General features: G+C 44.0%; 1 protein-coding gene across 1 annotated transcript in view; it reads left to right on the top strand.

The window, feature by feature from the left end:
• Nek9 (NIMA-related kinase 9) overlaps nt 1-21,111 on the top strand; it is a 40,480-nt gene extending 19,369 nt beyond the window's left edge. Inside the window, exons 11-22 of the mRNA NM_001106747.2 lie at nt 3,004-3,148; nt 3,896-4,096; nt 4,264-4,310; nt 5,444-5,599; nt 6,931-7,039; nt 7,858-8,019; nt 9,486-9,656; nt 10,520-10,579; nt 12,249-12,457; nt 15,134-15,295; nt 16,966-17,172; nt 18,674-21,111. Of these exons, the coding sequence (NP_001100217.2) occupies nt 3,004-3,148; nt 3,896-4,096; nt 4,264-4,310; nt 5,444-5,599; nt 6,931-7,039; nt 7,858-8,019; nt 9,486-9,656; nt 10,520-10,579; nt 12,249-12,457; nt 15,134-15,295; nt 16,966-17,172; nt 18,674-18,796 (1,752 nt within the window). The 3' untranslated portion in view covers nt 18,797-21,111. The remainder of the gene's footprint in view (nt 1-3,003; nt 3,149-3,895; nt 4,097-4,263; nt 4,311-5,443; nt 5,600-6,930; nt 7,040-7,857; nt 8,020-9,485; nt 9,657-10,519; nt 10,580-12,248; nt 12,458-15,133; nt 15,296-16,965; nt 17,173-18,673) is intronic.
• Nucleotides 21,112-22,864: the final 1,753 nt, after the last annotated feature.

Below are 22,864 nucleotides of genomic sequence, written 5' to 3'. Positions count from 1 at the left end.
GAGATGGTTCTGGCATGGACTGTAAAGTTAGTGACAGATCTGCTTCTATAGGCAAGGCTGAGGAGATTTCATTTTAGGAAAGATTCCTGCTTTTAATATGCTTTTCCTGTTATTGTTAAATATATACAACAATCACTAGGAATTAGCCCTCACTTTTGAGCAGATCTCTGCAGAACAATAAAGATGTACTGTCTTGTAGTGATGCTATATAGACAAATAGATGATTTTTTAATTCTTAATGATGATCCTATAAGAATTTCTAAAATTAGTAATTGTTAAGTCTTTTATAATAGGACTGCTGTTAAGTGCTATCTGATGTCAAAACTGCATTGAGGAGTCTGCCAGTCTTCAAGTGTCTATCAAGTGTGAATTGCTTCTGAGACAGCAAGCAAGCATCTACAACTTAGAACACATTCCAAGAGGTTGTAAAATGATTAACCAAAGGTCATACAAAGGGGAGCTGAGGATTTACTATAGGTGCAAGGACAGAAGATAAAATACTGACTGGATTTATCTATAGAAAACTTCACTAAGAACTTAGTCACAAAAGTTAATGGTTTTTAACTTTCAGTGAATCTGTTGAGCTAATAACAGGTAATGAATGTTTGGCCAGATAATTACTCTTACTGGATATACATGTAAATATTCTCTGTTGTAAACTTTTTCAGTTTATGATTTAAATTTATGTTTGAATGTCTACTGAGTTTTTTTAAAAAGGGGGATGCTTGGTTAAACCATGTGATCTATTCTCCTAGAAAAGGTACAAAAGACTAGAAACATTATATTGGAAGGCATAGCATTGGGAGTAAGGACATCATTACATCAGAGCAAGAAGAGAGAGCAAGATTAGAAGGAGAATGCAGAGTGGAATAACTCAGAAATTATAAGGCAACTTTTTAAAAAAAAAAAGGAAAAATATGCAGAATGCAGAGGGAAAGAGGGAAAAAGAAGGAGCTGTAGAGAAAGCAGAAGGAGCAGATGGGCTTCTCCTTATCATAGGACAGAACAGATCTTTTCTTAATAGCATGACAGGCTTAATCTTACTAAAGAGGACAAAACTTTCTTCTTACAGATTTAAGTTTAGTTCATTTAGCAATAAAAGGGCAGAAGCTTTTTCTTTCTCTATGCAATAAAGATTAGAGCTCATTTTTCATCCAGAAGGAGTGAGTTCTTTCTGCACTGGCACTTGGTCTTTTGCTGCATGTGTATATGCAAGTATGGGTGTGTGTTTTTGTGTCTGTGTCTGTGTAAGAATGTAATTATGAGATAAGTATGTATCTGGACCCAACTTGTTTGATGGAGATGTATGAGTGTGTAAGCATGAATCCGTATATGAATTTATGTGAGTTTATTCATATTTGCATGCATAAAGGTTTTTCCTTATGCAAGACACTCTTTTCCTGATTCAATAGAATTTTATTGCTCAAAACTTCCCCCGTGCCTGACAAGCAAGAGGCATCTAGACAAGAGAGGAAAGGCTCTAGCAATTAATCCTTTACTTAATCCCCTGCCATTTTATGATGAGGTGATAAATCCCAGAGGCTGCAGTTTCTGGCCTCAAAGAAACTCAGGCATGTCAGCTACTGCAGCAAAGTGACTTAGACTTAAGATTGGTAAACATTTTATTATTAAACAGTAGCCTTAAATATCTCGCCCTGCCGACACTCTCCCTTCAAGACACTTAACTCAAGAGAGAACCAAGAAAGAACAGCTGGGTGTGATTCCTCTCCACCCCATCACACACACACTTCCTTGATGGAACCAAATTCTCTCTTTCCCCCCTCAGTTTTGTTTTCTTTTTGATATAACTATATCCCTTATAGCTGTTCAGTGTTCTAAGGAAGCTGACCAAAATTTATAAAACTTAATAGCACTGTGGTTTTTAAGAGATTATACTCATGGGGCTAGAGACATGATTCAGTGGTTAAGAACACTGACTGCACTTCCAGAGGTCCTGAGTTCAAATCCTGGAAACCACAACCATCTGTAATGAGATCTGATGCCCTCTTCTGGTGTGTCTGATGACAGCTATAGTGTACTTATACATTAAATAAATAAATAAATTTTAAGGGACTGGAGAGGTTACTCAGAAGTTAAGTGTACTGTCTACTCTCCCAGAGGTCCTGAGTTCAATTCCCAGAAACCACATGGTGGCTCCCAAACATCTGTAATGGGATCTGGTGTCCTCTTCTGGCCTGCAGGGCATACATGCAGACAAAAAGCTGTATACATAGTAAATAAATCTTTTTTTAGAAAATGAGATTATACTCATTTAGAAAATTTTCTGCTTAGTTTTTGTCAGCTTGACACAAACTAGTCACCTGGACAGAGGGAACCTCTCAGGAATTGCCTTCATGAGATTGGCACATTGATTGATGATTGGTGGGGGCACCCCTGGGCAGGTCATTTTGGGCGCTATAAGAAAACAAGCTGAGCAAACCCTGAGGAGGTGTCTTCTGCTTCAGTTCCTGACTTGAGGTCCTGCCCTGGTGTCCCCTGTATAGACTATAAACTTTAACTTCTCCAAGGTGTGTTTAGTCATGGTATTTATCACAGCAACAGAAACCAAATTAGAGCGGAAAGCCACCAAATTATACTTCAACGAACTGTTCGTCGTCACTTATAGTTCATCTCACCTAAGATAAGAATTTGACCTGATGCCTGATGGATATGAACCTGGATGTTCTTTAAAATCTTGTTTATGTGTAGGCGGGGGTTATATTAACCATTAAAGTGCTTTATCCTAGTGAAATATAGTGGTGTCCCGCCCTCAAAACGCAGAGACAGGCAGATTAACACAGAGAGTTAATTTCAAGACAGCTAGCAGTACGTAGTGAGATCTGGTCTCAAAAAATTTTTTTAAAAATTTAATCTACTTACCCACTTTTGTCTTTACATTTCCAGCTATTTTTTCCTTACTGTTTTCTTCAGAAGTAGGATAGATATTGAAGATTAGCTTCTAGTATGAAAAGCTAAAACTTCACAAGACCTCTTTTTTAACAGAACATGCAAGGGGGCACTAAACTTCATGGTCAGCTAGGACATGGAGACAAAGCTTCCTACCGACAGCCAAAGCATGTGGAGAAGTTGCAAGGAAAAGCTATCCACCAGGTGTCATGTGGTGATGACTTCACTGTTTGTGTGACAGGTAAGCACTAATGAAAAGCATCTTGAGTGCCTTTAATATGGACATAATGCAATGTCAGCTGATATTTTATAGCAAACAACTACCAAAACCCCAGACATTAAAAAATACACACATTAATAACAACATTCCTGGGTCTAGCAAGTAAGGCCATAAATTCAGTTCCCAGAATAAGACAAACAAAAGACACTTCCCGATTTGGTACTGTGTGGAAAGAGTGATGAGCAAGGAGAAAAGGGGACAACAGAAGATGTGAGAGAGGAGAAGTTACTACTAGTTTTCCCTACTTTGGGGAGAAAATAATCTCCCCACCTATTTAGGCTTTGCATGTTGCAAACGCTGATGAAGAGTTATTCTTAGTTTTGATTTTATCATTACTTACTTTATAATTCTTGGAATTATTTTTTTTAATTTTATGGATATGTGTGTATCTGAGTGTTACACTGATCATGGAGTCCAGGAGAAGTGCTCAGATTTCCCTGAAACTAGGTTTACAGTTGTGAGCTGCCTGGCGTGGGTGCTGGATGTCCAGCGTCCTTTGGAATAGCAGTGCACACTCTTAACTGCCAAGCTCTCTCCAGCCCCATTGTTGGTATTTCTGTCTACAGAAAGGGAAGGCTCCAGGAAAATCTGAAGATTAGTTAGCGTAATAATCTTACAACTATTTATACTGTTCATTACAGTACTACTGCCACGACATGTGGTTCCCTAAGTCATTCCTTTTCGTGATGGTTTTCTTTCCTTTCGCAGATGAAGGTCAGCTCTATGCCTTTGGATCAGATTATTATGGCTGCATGGGAGTGGACAAGGTTTCTGGTCCTGAAGTGCTTGAACCCATGCAGCTGAACTTCTTCCTCAGCAATCCAGTGGAGCAGGTCTCCTGTGGGGATAATCATGTGGTAGTTCTGACACGAAACAAGGAAGTCTACTCTTGGGGCTGTGGTGAATATGGTAGGTGAACCCACTTCTTCCAGGTACTTAACCCTGATATCAGTCTTCGAGCACTAAACAGGTCAAGTAGCCTTGTTGGGGAATGTAAAATCAGAAAGAGTTGCAGGATATGCTTCTGGGGAAGAACGCCCTTGTTGTAATGAATGCTGTTCTTGTGTGTGTTTCAGGACGCCTGGGTTTGGATTCAGAAGAGGATTACTATACACCACAGAGGGTAACTGAGAAGCAGCTTCCTCTGACAGCCTGTCTAAAACATAGACTCCAAAAAGACATCCTTGCCCCCTGAATCCTCATAGCAGAGTGTTTATTTCTGAACTCTTTCCTGTCGAGGAGGCTGACAGTCTAGGATTCCTGATTTAGCACTATGTGGTCTTGCCATCTGACTAAATCACAGAAATTTGAGAAAATGGATACAGCTATTGTGGACACTGGAGTCACATCTTACTGAGAGACGAGGTTAAAGTCAGTACATAAAACCTAAAGTGTCACAGACAGCTAAATCTCCCAAAGAAAGGATGGTGGGAGGTGATATAGTATCTCTTACCCCAGCCTCCCATTACTACAATTGAATGCCTTGTGAGATTGTTTTTTCTTAGAGGTTGTGCAGTAGGAGACATCATATCTGATTACTGTCAGGACTGCCAGAGCTGGCACTTTAAGAGGCTCCCAAGACTTGAGTCAGCTGAGGGACAAGCACAGTCACACCACTCTTACATACCTCAGGGCCCAGGCTTACCCAATCCTGGAAGGTTAACTACCACTTAACTATAGCTCTACCACCAATGGTTGCCAAATTTTTACTTCTATTCTAAAATTAAATGGCACACTTAAAGACTGTCTTTAGATTCAACCATTCTACTTGTGAAAAGAAACTAAGGCTCAAGGTTTTATACATATCCCTGGCCCGTCTGACACCCTTCCTCCTTCAGCCCTCTCCTGTAAGCTGTAGGAGGATATGGAGGTCCTAGCTGCTCCCTCCATACACTTTCTAAAAAATTGAGATCCTCCAGGCTGCTGTCTTTCTTCTAAAACTGTCGAGGAGCCCTTCATCTCAGAAAACAGCCAGCTAGAGATCAGAGTTGCCCCTTCCCAGTTTGTCTGCATAGTCTCCCCTCTACAGAAGCCTTCTCCAAAGAAGTAGGAGCCATTCCTAAAACAGACTAACAGGGAGCATCTGTTCATTCAACTGCAGCCCTATGTGTTATAAAACTTGAACTCTGTGTTAGGAAGAGTGACCTTCAAGCTGTTGGGCAGCATGATAGCATGATGAAGGAACTTGAGGGTTGTTTTCTAATATGATTTATGTATTACTTGGGTTTTTTTCCCCATTAAGTTTTTTCCTTGCAGGTGGATGTTCCAAAGGCCTTAATCATTGTTGCGGTTCAATGTGGCTGTGATGGGACCTTCCTGCTCACTCAGTCAGGCAAAGTGCTGGCCTGCGGACTCAACGAGTTCAACAAACTGGGGCTGAATCAGTGCATGTCTGGGATCATCAACCATGAAGTGAGTGGCCCTTGAGGTTCTAACCACGTTGCCAGAATGCTGGGCTGGGATTTCTTTGGTATTATAAGTTAGTGGCCATGGAATTTAACTCAAGAAGAAAGCAGTCTCACAGACATTGTGTTCAGAAAAGCAGCCAGCTGCAGCCAGCCACAGAAGAGTTCACAGCATGTGACTGTGTTCTGTTGAAGTTCAGGGACAGGCTAAATGAACTTGATGGCAATAGTCAGAAGTGCAGCTCTCTGTGGGGTTTATTATTATTACTATTATTATTATCATATTTCTTTTTCTTTATTGGGGTACATGAGTCTTAATCAAAAATCAGGTGAATCACCTGAGGGAATGACCTCTGTCTTGATCAGGGTGGTGGTTTTATAAATGTCTTCATACAGAGGCTAAGTGTGATGGTGCATGCCTTTAATTTTAGCACTCAGGAAGCTGAGGCAGGAGGATCTTTAGTTTGAGGCCAACCTGCTGTATGTAGCAACACTCCTTTAAAAAAACAAAGGCAAAAATCCCACAAATGTGTTTGTGCAGATGTGGGTCAAGCTGTGCAGTAGGTTTTACAGTTAGAGCTCAACACCATTGACTGCAGAGGGCAAGGAGAGAGCAAAATCAACTAAATTTAGTTTTGCAACTTGATGAAAAGTTGAGTTAATTTGTTCTTTTTTAAACTGTTTTATTTATTTATGTATTTGGGCATTCTGTCTGCATGTACATTTGCACACCAGAAGAAGGGTACCGGATCCCGTGGGACTATAGCTACAGGCAATAGCAAGTTGCCATGTGGGTGTTGGGAATTGAACTCCCGGTTCTTTGGATGAACAATGCTCCTTATCACTGAGCCATTTCTCTAGCCCCATGTTGAGTTAATTTGTGTGTAGTGTCTAAAGTCCATTCTCAGGAGAGCACAGACTCAGGGTAAAGGCTGGAGAGTGGGTAGTTTGAAAGGTAGTTAAGATGAAGGTTTGTGGTCAACTTTTTTATGTGGGGCTTTTATACCAATTCAGAGAAAGATGTATAATGAAGGTGAAATTAGATTATGGTAGCTGATTTCTTTGTAAGCTGGAGAGATTTTGCCCTGCCCTTGTTAGATAAGCAGCGGATGCAAGCAGTACAAACGTAGATTTTTGTAATCAGAAATCCCTGCTTCTTGCAACAAATTCTCCGATTCTGTGTTTTACTTGTTTCTTGTGTCCTGTTGAAGATTGAAAGCTATGTGGCATGCTCTCTTAGAATTTGCTTGAAAAGACTTTTCCATCCTCAGCCTGTCCCCGCCATCACCGTCCCACCCTTTGCTTCATGACCCTGTTGCTCTGTTTTACTTGTCTCAGGCATACCACGAAGTTCCCTACACGACCTCCTTTACCTTGGCCAAACAGTTATCCTTTTACAAAATCCGTACCATTGCTCCAGGCAAGACTCACACGGCTGCTATTGATGGTAAGCAGGCTCAGCTGGGTGCATGCCCTCAGAACTCGGGTGCTCTGTGCTATAGGGTGTTAGCTTTCTTGATATCTCTTCTGACTTCTCCCTAGTATTCAATATTAACTCACTAACAAATCAGGCATTCAAGTACAGATTTTTTAAAAATGATCTTTTTAAGTGCAAGATAAATGTGCACTTTAATAAGTACACCACACTTTAGACTGGAAAGATGGCTCAGGGGTTAACAGTCTTTGCTGATTGTCCAGAGAACCCAAGCATCTTTACCAGCATCCACTTTTGACTGCTCATAACTGACTATTAACTCCAGCTTCAGGGGATCTGATGCCCTCTTCAGACCTCTGAGGGCACCCAAACATGTGGCATATACACAGAGAGACATACACACATAAAGTCAATTAATAAATTATCTTTGTTTTGTTTTTTAAGCCAGGGTTTCTCTGTGTCTCAAATATTTGACTGAACATTGTCCTGAAACTCTTGTTGTAGAGCAGGCTGTTAAACTCTCAGAGATCTGCCTGCTTCTGCCTCCCGAATGTTGGGATTAAAGCTGTTGTGCACCACTATGCCCAGCCATAAATACTCTTAAAAAAAACATATTTCTAACATCTGAATTCTATGGTCTCTAATTGGCCCTTACTATAAGTATTCTAAATTAAGGTTCTGATTGGTCACACCACCTAGATACCCTCGCCTCAAGGTCACATGGGTAACTTGATATGTACACGTTCTAGTGCAGGAGTCTGCATTGCTGTACCGTCTTCTGTGTTTCATGACCCATTTGTGATTGCCCTTTATTTTTGCTTCTCTCTCAGAGCGAGGCCGGTTGCTGACTTTTGGCTGTAATAAGTGTGGGCAGCTGGGTGTTGGGAATTATAAGAAGCGCCTGGGAATCAACCTGTTGGGGGGACCCCTTGGTGGGAAGCAAGTGATCAGGGTCTCCTGTGGCGATGAGTTCACCATCGCTGCCACCGATGGTAAGTGCCTATGTTTCTCAAGCCTTCCAGACAGGTTTGAATTCTGGAAGAAGTTTTTTATGTAACTGGCATATGTTTTATGTCTGATAGAGTAAATTTTTTTAAAGGCCAGATTTCTAAGTTCACCTAATTTCACTGTCATTTAACATTTTTGGTAAAATATTTCCAGAATCATTGAGCACTTCTTTTTTTTTTTTTTTTTCATTGAGCACTTCTGTCTGTCTTGTTCAACACCAATGTTGATCCCACATTCCGATCAGCACTGGCTGGATGTGTGGGAAAAGCAGGGTAGAGAAACATCCAACTTCTTCCCTGGACTCAGTCTTCTCCACCAGGAGCTCGTGCCTTTCAGTTCCCCTCTGTACCTTGCAGCTGTCCCACCATCTCTGACCTTCAGACATTTACCACAGCCCTTCAGCATGGATAACAAAAGCTAGAGTGGCAGTATAGCCCCTGTATTACAGATGAGTGCGTATCTGCTGTCCAAAAGATCATCCGTCACATGCCCTTTTGTGAGCAGGGGAAGGGAGAAGGAGAGAAAGCCTAAGTTAATACGAATCAGATTTCTGGTATTGGCAGGTCAAGCACTGTGAGTCTTGGCAGACTTCTTAGGTCGGCCAGCTCCATCCTGCATGCCCCCCCATTCTTCCTCAGCAAGTCCCGTTGACTCTCTTCAGCATAATCCCAGCAAGTCCCAAGACTTGAGCTGCATTCTGCTTCCGCCTTTGCTCTTTTGCAGTTGGTTCTCATCATTGCCTTGGAATCCTCTTAAATACTTCCTGCCCAGAGCCTCTCTTGGTTTGGTACAGCAGTCAGGCCTGCATGGTCCCATGTGACCAGACCTCTCCTCCCCCTGACTTCTCCCTTACTTTTCTTCTAAGTAAAGAAGGAACAAGGAGGGAATAAGACCTCCTTGTTCCCTGTTGTGCAAAGCTGCACCTGTGTGCCTTTGTTCCTGCCTGTGTCTGCCGACAACTCCCTCAGTTCCGCTAGATGAGTGCTCAAGTGTCAAAGAGTATTTGTCTGACTGCTTCTCTGAAATGATGAAGTCCTGCTGTTACTCACGGCCTTCACTGTCACACCAACCCCCTTCTTTCATAGCACTTGCCTTGTCTGAAATAGGAGAGAGCTATTTGTTTGTTGCCATTCTCTTCACTGACTACACAGGAACAAGGGCTTAACTTTGTGTCCTGCCTCAGACACCTTGAGAAACACTTGCCATCGAGTAAATTCTCATACTTATTTGAATCAGTGAGTGAATGAGTGAGTGAGTGAGTGAGTGAATGGCAGACGTAGGAGCAGCAGTCATTTTTACCTATATATACCTATATATTACCTATATATAGAAAGTATTAGCTTTTCCCTCACTTTGTAGGACTTCTCTCTAGATTCAGGGTGTAACTGTGGGATAGCCATAGAATTGGAAAAGTCGTGTCCCATCAATGTGCTCTTTAATTCTTTTCTAGATAATCACATTTTTGCCTGGGGTAATGGTGGTAACGGCCGCCTGGCAATGACTCCCACAGAGAGACCACATGGCTCTGATATCTGTACCTCCTGGCCTCGGCCTATTTTTGGATCTCTGCATCATGTCCCAGACCTTTCTTGCCGTGGCTGGCACACCATTCTTATTGTTGGTAAGGGTTTCATCTATGTGGAGGTGGGGTGGCTTAGACAGGATTGACTCACACCTGTGGACGGTACTAGTAGTGACATTGTTGGAAGTACCCTGAAGCAGAGGCTGCTTCCTTGAGCCTTGTGCTAGATAAAGATGTCATGCAGAGTGACAGGAACAGAACATTGTCATTTCCCAAGTTAGGCATCCACTGTTTCTTCTCTGTTGGACTGTTTCGTCAGGGCCTTGTAACTCGGTCTAGCCTCAGTACTTAGTAGCCAAGAACAACCTTGAGTTCCTAACCTGCCTCCACCTCGTGAGGGCAAGAACTGCAGCCTGTTCCACCACCATCAGTTGGGACCTTTTTTAAATGGAACAGTTTTGGAGTCTTCCCCCCAACATTCATCTACGCCATAGAATGTATTACTTCCATTTCATAATGTATTATCTGTATTTGTATTTTCTTGATAAACATTTAGTAATTCCTTTTAAAAAATGTTTCCAAATGCTTTTTGCATACAGAGTGCTTTGAAGTACATGATAAAAGCTTGGCTTTTATAAATCTTAGTCCTGCACCACCCTTGACCAGCTTAATCAGGATCTCTGGGGTCAGATGCAGATACTGCTACTTTGTAAAGCATCCATGATGCTTCTAGGAACACAGAAAATTCCCAGTATAGACACTGAGTACAGTAGCTCACAAAGTGCTCACTCGTGAGACTCACTTCTAATAGTGAGTCTGGGTTACTTGAGACTCACTTTTAATAGTGAGTCTGGGTTACCGGGAGTCGGTGTCGCAATGATGGTTTCTTCCTGTCCCATCTCCCTTCACTCTTCCTCTCAGTGTCTGTACAAAGTGCTTACCTACTGCATATTTCTCCTCAGAGAAAGTATTGAATTCCAAGACCATCCGTTCTAACAGCAGTGGCCTATCCATCGGAACTGGTAAGCAGCCGTGCCCCAGGCACCAGTTTGGTCTTTGTGTTAAGGAATTGTGGCTAAGAGGCTAAGAAGGTTGCATTCTGGTGAGTGTTGAGGCCTTGGCATTGTTATCAGGGTGCCTTGTCTTCTCTGCCTGCGTTATGTGTGGTAGCAGGTAAGAGACTTGGTCCACATCGTCGTGGACATTCGTATTCCGTATCAGCCTGTACTCCCACGGTCTTCCAGGCAGCCTGGTCTTTAAAAATCTACAGCACTTGGGAGACAGGGGCAAGTGAGTTTGAGGTCAAATGTGTGTATATAGCAAGTTCCAGGCCAGCCAGAGCCACACAGTAAGACCCTGTCTCCAAAAAGCAAACAAAATTTACCTTCAAAATAGGCCCTCTGAAGAAAAAGTCAGTTATTAACTTTCAACTTAGGAAAATCGCCTAAACCCTCTGATAGCTTCCCCACTATAATTTTCTTCCTGGTTCTCTGTTACTTGGGACCATGCCAGAAAACTAAACTGTTCTGCTTTTCACCCGTGAGAAGTCAGGTATGTACAGACATTTCAGAATCCATCTTCCTTTTGGGGGAAACTTAAGAGGTGCTTGGCTCACTGCTGAACAGCTTTTTACATAAGACAGTACTAGTGGAGGACACTGCAGTGTGTTTACCTACCAGAGACGCGTGAAGACTTAGATCATGGAAATGGATTACGGTGATTATAGCACCATATATGTAAGCCTGGCCTGGTGGCACCTGCTTATAATCCTAGCACTAAGAAGGTATGGCAGTAGTGAGATCAGAAGTTCAAGGCCAGCCTGGCTGACATAAAGATCCTGTCTCAAAAATTAAAATTTGCAAACTGAGTATTGATGGAGAACACCTTTAATTCCAACACTTGGGAGACAGAGGCAGGTGGATTTCTATGAGTTTGAGAGGCCAGCCTGATCTTCAGAGCACGTTCCAGGACAGCTAGGGCTACACAAAGAAACCTTGTCTCGAAAAACCAAAATAAGCAGGTAGGTAAGCAGGTAGGTAGGTAGGTAGGTAGGTAGGTAGGTAGGTAGGTAGGTAGGTAAGTAGGTAGGCAGGCAGGCAGGCAGGCAGGCAGGCAGGTAGGTAGGTAGAGTAGATGGAGTAGAAGTGTAGGCCTGTAAGATGCTCACGGAGGAAAGGCTTATACTGCCATCATGACAACCTGAGTTCAGTCCTGGGACTCACGTGGTAGAAAAAGAGAATTAACCTCTGTAGATGGTCTTCTGACCTCTACATGGACAGTGTGGCACACACATGCCCACATGCATACACATAATACATAAATCTATGTAATAACTTTTAATCTAATGCAGAGCTGGAAAGACAGTTCAGCAGTTAAGAGGACCTGTGGATTTTACAGAGAACTGGGGTTTGGTTCCTAGCACTCAAATGGCTGCTGACAAGCATCTGCGACTCTAGTTCCAGAAGATCTGACGCCCTCTTCTGACGTCCAAGGGCGTGCATGTGCATGGCACCTAGACATACACATAGCCAAAACCACCCACACACATAAAATTTTAAAAATCCTTTTAGAATATTTTTTATAAATTTAAATGCTATGTAAAAACTTTTGTGGGAATAAGTGAGGTGTCAGGCGGTGACTCTCTTTGTGGCCTAACGAAGCTCTTTCTTTCCTGTGCTCCACACCCACCAGTGGTTCAGAGCTCCAGCCCAGGCGGCCGCATTGGTGGTGGCGGGGGTGAAGAGGAAGATAGTCAGCAGGAATCTGAAACTCCAGATCCAAGTGGAGGTTTCCGAGGAACAATGGAAGCAGACCGTGGAATGGAAGGTTTAATCAGCCCCACAGAGGCTGTGGGAAACAGTTGTGGGGCTAGCAGCTCCTGTCCTGGCTGGCTTCGGAAGGTAATTCCCTTGGAACAGATACTTCAGCTAAGCCTGTAGCAGGAGCCAGTAAGGACTGCCAAGGTCTCACTTTCTTGTGCCCTACTAATTTAGACAGGAGTCAAGGCTTCACCGTCCCACCTGCGAAGAAGATGTCTATATTTTATTTTAAAACTAGGTCTCAGTTTGTATCCCTGGCTGGCTTAGAACTCACAGACTCCCACTTGTCTCTGTTTCCCAAGTGCTGGGACTAAAGGCACAGGCCATCAGTGGCCTAGCTCTGTCATGCCTGCATATTAAAGTAAAGTAAATGCATATAACATCTTTTTGTTTTTATAACCTATTGTGAAAGGTTTTTTTCATTTTTTATTAGTTCTTTGAAAATTTTGTGCATTTCTATTTTCATCGTATTTAATTCCTCCCTCCAACTCTTTTATATCCATTCCCCTCCCAAAGAACCCAGCTTTATCTGCCCCCTTCTTTTTTTTAGGCCCTTTGAGTAGTTTGTGCTGCCCATATCTCTTGGATATATGTCCTTCCACTGGAGTATAGTTAACCTACTAGGAGCCCACCTTTCAGAAGACTGATTCTTCCTCTCCTAACAACTAGCAGTTGCCAATTAAGTCCTTAGCTAGGAGTGGGATTTTATTCCCACTTCCACTCTTCATCTGGGGCTGGGATTTGCTTGGGCTTGAGTTTGCCCAGGTCTTAGGCATGCCATCACAATTGCTGTGAACTTAATATGCAACTGGCCTTCCGTGTCTAGGGAACGCCTGTTCATTCTCAGAGTCCTCTAGAGCCTCTGGCTCCTATAGTCCTGCCTCCTCTTCCACAGTGATCCCCGAGCCTTGGGATGACAGGATATGATTCTCAGATCCTCTTTAGAGCTATGAACTCTTCGGTCTCATTGTCTGCTCCATTACCAGTTGTGCAGGTCTCTGTGAATCACTAAACACTGCCAAAAGCAGCTTCTCTGAGGAAGGTTAAAAGACATGGCCATCTGTGAGCACAGCAGTAGGTCATGAGGGGCCAGTTTAATACTGTGCCCATTTAACAGAGTAATAGTGGTAGGTGCTCCCCTAGGGCCTATGACCTGTCGTGCTGTGTTTGTGGCCCCAGTAACAATGCCAGATAAGGGACTCAACTGTGAAGCAGACCTTAAATTCAGTCGGACAGTGGTTACTCGCTCCAGTAATACCCACACCTCTGTGCAGCAGTCAGCATGTCTTGCCAGGCTGTTGTTCTAGTTTGAAGGACTCGCACACCCACATGATTACATTTTCTCTCTGGTGGTGGTATCTGTAGTGGTGACTTTCAGTGGTGTGAACACTTGCCAGTTGTGAAAAGACTTCAAAAAGAGTATCAGCTTGCTTTCTCTGTTTTATAACTCAACTGTGTGATGTCTTCAGCAATAGGGTTTGTTTTGCTTTGTTTTAAATACAAGGTCTTACTTGTACCCCTGGCTGTCCTAGGACTCACTATGTAGGTCAGGCTGGCACTGAACTCACAGAGCTTCCTGCCTCTGTCTCTAGTGAGTGTAGGGTTTTACTATCACGTTCTAGAGGATAACAAGAATACTGGCCACAGCCTGCACTGCTTGGGGTCTGTGGGCCCTCACTTGCCAACTCCTAAAGAGGTAGCGCATTCCTGGCACTGAGCCTTTGGGTAGCCTGTGGTTTGGAGTAGGCATCACTACAGGGAGGGGAGCACTGCACAGACAGCTTTAAAGTGCTAAGGAATGAACTGCTGTGGACACTTCCTAAGGATAAAATACAGAAAGAGTTTAAACGGAGTTGAAGGCATGTTTTTGCAGTGTACTTGTGCTAAGATCCAGCTCACTGCTGACCTTTCACTTCATAGAACTAAAATTTTGAGCAGGTGAAATGCCTTACAATAGAAATATAGTATATTGAAGGTAAGGTACAAAAAGTTTAAAAAGTAAACTATTTTATATGAAAAGATTGAGTTTCTGTCAGCAAGACCTTATTTTTTCAGACAATACATTGCATAGAAGAATGTGGAAGACTACACTAGGTGCCACTATAATAGTGGTTATTTCTCGGAGTGATGAAATTGCCAGATTTGATTGGTGCCTTTAACCCACCTCTTGGTATATTCTTCTTGACCCAGTCACTAGCATGTGTGCATGGCCAACAACATTTGCAGTTATGGATCCCCTGCTGGCTGGCCTGGAGCTCACTGTGTACGTCAGTCTGGCTCCAGACTCAAAGCCTCTGCCTCCTAAGTACTGTGATTAAAGGCTCGTGTCTCTACACATGGTGGAATTTTTAATTTTTTACAAAAAAGGGGTGGTAGTGGTCTACATATTGAAAGCTCTTCATCCGTTAGGACTTAACTGAGGATGGAGAACAGAGGAAGCAGCACACCTCCAGCCTCAGCCTCTAGCAGCCTGGCAGGGGGCCTCAGTGCCTTGCCTTCAGGCCTCCTCACCAGCAGATAGTGTGTGTAGAATTGTGTTGGGAAAATAAACCAGATAGCAACTGTTGTTGAACTTGAGTTTGCATCACTGAAGGGACAGCAGTTTGGTTCCAGGTTAGGCAATATATGTGGTCCACCACCATTCTGTCCCACTAGAGGGTGCTGCTGTCACAGCAGAGTGAAAGTGAAAGCTGCAGGGAACGTGGGAGAAAGGAACTTGCTGCAGCAAACTGTTGAAATTCTTTCTTGTATGCCTAGGAGCTGGAAAATGCTGAGTTCATCCCCATGCCTGACAGCCCAACTCCCCTAAGTGCAGCATTTTCACAATCTGAGAAGGACACTCTACCCTATGAAGAGCTGCAAGGACTCAAAGTCGCATCTGAAGTCCCTCCGGAACACCAGCCTGCAGTAGGAGCCTGGGTAACTGAGCTAATTCTGTAACCTCAGCTTGGTAGGCAGTGGGCTATGAGTTCTTAGGTCTCCGGGCTTCATCGCGTCCTCTTGCTTTCTGGCCTCGTGCTACACTGTCTCTTGGTAGTTCTAAGAGCCACTCTACCTTACGGCACCAGAGGATCATTTCTTCCTCTCTTCCTCAGGAGTACCAAACTGAACCATAATTTCCAAATGGTCTTTTTGTTGTGTTGTGATGGTTTGTTTCTGTAGCTCAGCCAAGGATGAAGGGTGACCTTTAACTTCCCTGTTTCTCCTGCCTCCATCTCCCCAAAAGTGATATAAGCATGTGCCATATTTCCAGTTATGCAGTGTGGGGTCCAACCCAGAGATCTGTACATGCTAAGAAGGTTTCACAGATAGCCACGTTCCCAGCATCCAGACTCAGTTTGGATGGCACCATGAGTTGTTGAGCTGTGTGTAAGGAGTAATGCCTGGAGTCTACTGAAAGAACAGCACATCTACAGCCAACCTTGGTAGAAATGAAACCATAAATCAGTAACTAAAGCAGAGAACATCACATTTCTAGAGAAGCCACAACATTATTACGTGACTTTGGGTTACACAAATCCTTTGCCACTACAACTCTGATCCCATAGCACAAAAGCAGTCACAGATACAGATTATCTCTTATCCAAATGATTGGGACCCAGAAGTCTTAAATCTCATGTTTTGGTGGATTTTGGGATATCTGCATATACATAATGATATGTAAACATAGCTTGTAGGCCATCTTGTGATTGGAGGTTGTTTTGTGTCATATTTTAATAGACCTGTTCTGAACTCAGGCCATCTCATGAGCCTGGGTGTGATGTTTTCCACTCATGGTATCACTTCAGTGTTCAAACAGGTTTGGTTTTAAGAGCATTTAGGATTTTCAAGTTAGGGATGTTCAACCCGTGATACATAATGGATGAGTGGGCCTATGTTTCAATAAAGTTTTATTTACAAAGTAGGCCAGCATTGACCTGTCGGCTGTTTTTTGCTGGCCTGCTTTTATTCTATTTTTATTTTATTCTACTTTGGTTTTAAGAGGCAGGGTTTCTCTGTGTGGCTCTGGCTGCCCTGGAATTCACTTTGTACACCAGGCTGGCCTCAAACTCACAAGAAATCCAACTGCCTCTGCCTCTCCACACCTGGCTCTGACCTGCTCTTTTTAAAAAGTATATACAGGAGAAAAATCCCAACTAGAATAACTGAAAGCCTTCCCAGGAGAGCGGTAACCAAGCCTTTAAAACTTGAGAGTGAGCATTTCCCTGTCTGTGTTAGCCTTCCTAAATTGTCTTGTCGGTTTTCTTCACAAACTCTTCTGGACTCTCAGACACAGTGTGACCATCTACGTTTTATGAACCTCACTGTGATCAGAACTTCTTCACCTCAGCACTAAAGTGGAACATTCAAAAATCCTCCCAAATAGGGGATCGTGCAGCCTGATGGGTCTGAGGCACGGGGCCTGTCCTGTGAGCCCGAGGCACGGGGGCCCCTTGTCCTGTCAGTACCGAGTGCACTGGAATCCAGGCATGCTTTTGCTTCATTTGCACCTATTTTTGTGTATTTTTGTATTACTGTGCTGGTTAACGGAAAAGCTGTCTGTACTGGGGAGCCGTGGCACATCCTCTGCATTATCTCCTTGTCCCTAGCCCCCCCGGCTGAATCCTGCAGTGCCGTGTGTTGGGAAAGCATTGACCTCTCCTGCCTGTGCATGCAGTGCTCTGCAAGTGGAGGTTGAGAGGCTGCAGGGCCTGGTGTTAAAGTGTCTGGATGAGCAGCAGAAGCTCCAGCAAGAAAACCTCCAGATTGTTACTCAGCTCCAAAAGCTCAACAAGAGACTGGAAGGAGGCCAGCAGGTGAGAGCACTCATTAGAGAGTAATTGAATTCTAAACCTGCTTTCAAAGGTCACAGAAACAAGCCATGAGGTGCGAACTAGACTTAGCCTTTTGTGATTCCCTGTCTCTCAAAGATGGGACTTGGCACTTGATTCCAGGAGCCTTGGACCCACCTAGTTCAGGTACCTGGGCTTACCATTTTTAACACCTAACTTCCATTGTTTTCTGTTACAAATCGTCTGGCTTTCCCACTTTGATTGTGAAAATGTTTAAAGGTCATAATGAGCATGGTATGCCTACCATGGAGGCTCAGTAATAACTCACGTGTTTCTCTATTTGGTAGGTATGTATACATTCTTGTATTATCTTTTGTTGGTTGGTTGTTTTGTTTTGAAACAGGGTTTTTGTGTTGCTGGCTTTCCTGGAACTTTTTGAGTAGACCAGGCTGAGCTCAAACTTGGGAGATCCACCTGCCTCTGCCTCCTGAATGCTGGGGTTAAAGATGTGCCCACCACTGCCCCAGTCCATTCTTAATCTTAACCATTTCATTTGTATGTGTGCAACAGTGGAGATTGAGCCCAATGTCTTACACTGGTAGGCAAATGCTTGATGCTGAGCTACATCCCTAGCCCTTGCTGAGCCATTTTAAAGTAGATTCTAAAAAATGGTTTGAGGTTGGGCTCAGCTTAAGGCTCAGCTAAGAAAAACACTTGCCACATAAACCTGACCGTCTGAGTTCAATCCCCAGAACCAACAATGGGAGGAAAGTATCCCCTCCCAGCAGATGTCCTTCTGCCTGCACACTCAGTGGCATGAGCACACACATGCTCTTTCTGAAAACTAGAAGTTAGAATTACCGCTTTATTGGGTTCAGGTTAAGTATTTTGGGAATATTTTGCATATGCTGCTTCTTGGTATCACTTCATCTCGACTCAGCTAGAAGGGAGGGAAGAGTCATTCCTTGGCTTTGCCATTTACCCCGGATGTGAGTTCAGACTTTACTTTGTGAATACAACCTACTGTGTAATGTTGTTTTGAAGATTAGGAGAAACAATATTTGTGAAATACTTCAGAAGGTTACACTGGCAGCTGTAGCAGGCATCAGGATTGTTTTATCCAGGACTGGTGAGGTGGGTTGGTTGGTTGGTTTTTTATTTTTGTTTTTGAGACAGGATCTCTCACTTGGTATCCCTGGCTTGTCTAGAACTCACTATGTAGAGTGGCTTCCAACTCATGGAGACAACCCTCCTGCTTCTGCCTCCTGCATGCTGGAATTAAAAGTGTGCACTAAGACCCCCGGCCATTTCACTTTTCATACTACATCCCCCAAACACTGTAGACCCGGGCAAACCAGAACAACTAGTTACTCTATTGCCTAAGTGTAAAGATACTGTTTCCAAGACACTGCCACCTGAGCCTTCCCCACTGACAGCAAAGCCTGAGAGATTTGACTATTGAAAACAGTGTTGGTGTCATGGCCAGCAGCACTGTTGCTGATGTGAAACTGCTCTGTCTCCACAGGTGGGGATGCACTCCAGAGGAACCCAGACAGCAAAGGAAGACATGGAAATGGATCCAAAGCCTGACTTAGATTCAGATTCCTGGTGCCTCCTTGGAACAGACTCTTGTCGGCCTAGCCTCTAGTCTCCTGAGCCCACATAACCCTCAGGAAACTGGGACCCAAAGAACTTCACCGCACACTTACTGAGTGCAGAGAGCAGCTTCCCTGGCTTTGCTCACTTGCAGACACAGAGCGCAGGGCAGATGGAGGCTCGAAAGCACTTTCCTTGTGCATTTGGAGAGTGGCATTGCCTTTTAGATAGGATCTAGGAGTGATTTTATTGTGTGGGAGAATGGAAGGGTCCAGTGGCCCTGGCTTTGTCATCAGTGACTGCCATAGCAACAGCAGCTCTGTCCCTCGTCTTTTGAGCCCACCTTTGAAGAGGAGACACAGTACTCACCTTAATTGCACTGGTAGCAGCTCATTTCCTGTTTATCATTTTCATCATTAATTGGAAGCTGCCTTGGGATTTAAGCACCAGGCATTGCACATCTGGATGGATGAAGGAAACTATAAAAATGGAGTGGGCTGCCCAGGCTCCTCCAGAGAGTGGTAAAGTATTCATGCCTTCTCAGAAGCCTGGAGTCCAGAAAAATTTACTGGTAGAGTCAGTCAGTCTAGAGCTTATTTTCAGGAAGTTCGGTCACTTCATGCAGCTGAGTGCTTCATGAGGAAGCTTAGATTGCTTTCACTGTGGAGGTTGTTTGAAACATCATCAGTGAGGTGCAGAGAAAGGGCAGGTCCCTCACCACAATAGCCAAACTTTGAGGCTACAGTTAGTACAAGATGGGGTTTCCCAGTTCTGGGGGATTCCTCCAAGACAAAAGGTGTCTGAGCAAATTACACCACCATCAAGTAGTAGATAGAGCTGTGGGGGAAAATCATGGGGGGAGGTAATACTTCCTTCAGTGCCTTGCCTTGGTATCTGAGAGGGCCTCAGTGACACTGAGGTCTTCTGTCCCTGTGAAGGCTTCTTTGTACCTGTAGTGTCATGGCCCTTAGGGGTCTGATTGGGATAATCAACCCTGAGCACTCCCTTTCTATGTCTAGTCAATATTGTCCCCTCTGGTGTGTTTTGGAGCCATGTCAGACCAATCAGTGTCATCTTTTGTACTTGAGTAGCCCAAAGCCAGCACCAAATCCTTGGGGTCACAAAAGCTTGACAGGTAGAACCTGCCAAGTAAGAGGGAATTAGCTGCAAGCTCACTCTGTGTTCTTGTTGAGAGGAGCAAGCCACCGTTCCCAAAGACAATAAATGCCCTAGAAGAGCCAACCTTCCAGGCAGACATTTGGTAGTTTCCCTTAATGTGAGCCTTGTGCTTCCACCAAGTCTAATGGATTGCTTGTGTTTGAGGCCACTGCAGCTCCTTTGATAAGTACCACATCCTCTGTGCTACATACAGCTAAATTAATAGTGTTTCATTTAACCAAACCAAAAAAAGGTTTGCTATCTCTTTTAATATTGCAGGAGGACCTACCTATGCAGGAGAAATTTTGCCATTTCCTTAAGCTAGTGGTACAAAGGCTGGTGCTGGGAAGAAGCCCATCTCTGAGGATGGGCAACTCTGTCCAATGGGATCACTGATGTCCCTTGTTTTCTCAGTTCTGAGAAGCTCAGTACAGTAGTACAGATGTCATCACTGAAGCTTTTTTCCAGAATAAGGAAGGCCCAATCCAGGTGTTACAAGTTCTAGGGTCTGGCAGTCAGCCCTGTCAGAGTTTTGGTTCAGTTTGGTCAGTACAACTTTGGTTTTGTCAGGACTGGCTGGCCTTTCAAGTTCCTGTGTCCTCATGCTTACCATCTCAGCAGGCCTGAGAGGCAGGGTCTGAGGTGCTCGGTGTGAGCGCTGCTTCTGCTCTGGAGCTGAGGTGTGGGCATTGCTGACTCGGGGGTGACAGCGAGTCTTGAAGCAGGCAGGAGTCCTGGGGAGTCATGCTCAAGTACAGCATGGCGGTCGTTTTCTCTAGTCTGTTCCTTTGGGAAGTGTAGGTTTGCTATTAATCTAGCTGAGAATCTAAGTTCTGTGCCTTAGAGACAATTTGCACTTTCCAGAATTGTGCCTACGACAGCCATAAGATTTTTTCCCTACCAAACAGCTATGCAAACAAAAACCAGTTCAAAAGTCACAACCATCCACTGGGTTTAGTAAAAGTGAAGACAGCAGAAATGTCTCAAATGGTCTCTCTAGCTAAATCTTCGTAAATTGTCCTGCTCGCCCTCCATGCAGTGCTGGGTGATTGAAGCCTTCCAGTAGTGCTGCTTTGAGTTACAGTATAGCCTGCGTCTATCCTCTGTGCCAACACTGGCTCAAGAGCCAGCTTCTTGTTAGCCTGATGCTGGAAAGGATGAGGATGAAGTGGTGTGGCGTTTCTGTTTAAATAAACGTTTAAACTCTCAGCGAGTGCTGTGCTTCAGTAGGCCTGTCTACCGCCTCAGTCCCAGAGACAGAACACCCACAGTTCTAGGCCTTGGGAAATCTCCAATTCTGTGAGTCTTCTATAAATAAATAACTAAAAGTGTTCTTTTAACAGAAATGACATAAGAAACATTACACGGAAATAACCTCTGCTGTTTTCCAATTTCATTCTTGCCAGAAAAAAAAAAATTTCCCCCAGAAGTTTGTAAAAATTTAGAAAGTGCAGAAGGGGAAAAAGCCATTAAAAGAAGGATCCTCTGCAGGTCAGAGTGACTTGCTGAGCATGCCTAGTGACCAGAGTCCAGGCTACGGAGACTACAAAGCTGTCTGAGGCCTCACACCCTGGCATGTGCATACACAGTATTGAGAAGAATCAGAGCTCTACACACCTCCTTGGTCCTGACCAGGAGACTTTTCCAAGTGATCATGCCAGTTTGTCTACAAAACTTCCTCAGGAAAGCTGAGTTGTACTTCGTCTCCTTGGCACAACAGCTGTTACTTTTCTTGGCTGAGCATCGCACTAAACTTTAAAGCAAAAGGCTCCTAATGCTCAAATTTCATTTGGTTTGTTATCCAGAAACATTTATGGTGGGAAGAGCAGCCCAGGAAAAAATATGTATTTTAGAGAAAGTTGCTTATATGAGATCCCCAGGCCTCAAAGGAAGTACCAGTCATAATAGCAGGAGGCGGGTCAGGACTCTAGTCAGGACTATAAGATTCCCTGCAAGGCCAGAAGTCATTTATTGCCTCAGTGATTAACTGCCGACATAAATGTGCTCATCATTAATCCTCATGGGTCATGGGCTTTGAGGAGGAAATATACATCCCAGCCCTGCTTGCCACCTGTGTAGTTGCGAGACTCATCAACTGACCGGAAGCAAATGTTGGAAGAGCACTGTACTGTGTGAACTAGGAGGTCTGAGCCCCTCATGTCTGCACATATTTCTAAAGGAAAAGAGCTAGCTACCTTGGGAGTTTCACTGAGCGAATGTCCCAGAGCTTTTGAACTTTAAAATGTATGATATTTACAACGTGCTTAAAGGAACATGGACATTTACAAGCAGCATCTATGTTATCTCTATTTGAGGTAACGTGACCCTTCCTCCCCCAGAGTCAACGCTAGCTAAATTCAGAAGACACAAAACCAAGGTCATAGAATACAAAGACAGGCTCTTGTTTTCTCTCTTTGGCACCTTAAAACTGAGTCAAGTCTGTAGAAAGCTCTACACACAGTTGTTCCCTCCTGAGAGCTCTGACCTTTGACCCTAATAACATCATCATGGGATCCTGAGTCCACATGCCGAGGAGGCCCAGCAGATGAAGCAAGGGGATCCGGTTCCCCTTGCCATCGTTCCCCGCTGAAGGAGCAGAGCAGCAGATTTGAACTCCTTCCACTGTGTCCTGTGTAAGTGGCTGCCCCATGTTTCCACAGCCCCAGACTGTTGAGACATGCTCCGACCCAAGTCAGAGCATATTTAGTGCTTCATAACATTTGTGAGTGTCATGAATGGGATGGGGCGCTGGAGAGATGGCTCTGAGGTTAAGACTGACCACTTGTTGCTCTTGTAGATGACCTGAGTTCCCAGCGCACACATGGTGGTCCACAACCATCTGTAACTCCAGTTTCAGGAGATCCAACACTCTTCTGACTTTCGCAGGCACCAAGCATGCACACGGTGCACATACATACATGCAGTCAAAAATGCATAAATCTTTTAAAATCATGAACATCCA

Source organism: Rattus norvegicus, chromosome 6, assembly GCF_036323735.1.
Source record: "Rattus norvegicus strain BN/NHsdMcwi chromosome 6, GRCr8, whole genome shotgun sequence".
Classification (NCBI taxonomy): Eukaryota; Metazoa; Chordata; class Mammalia; order Rodentia; family Muridae; genus Rattus; species Rattus norvegicus.
The sequence above is the reverse complement of the archived record's forward strand: the minus strand, read 5'-3'. Positions and strand labels throughout refer to the sequence as shown.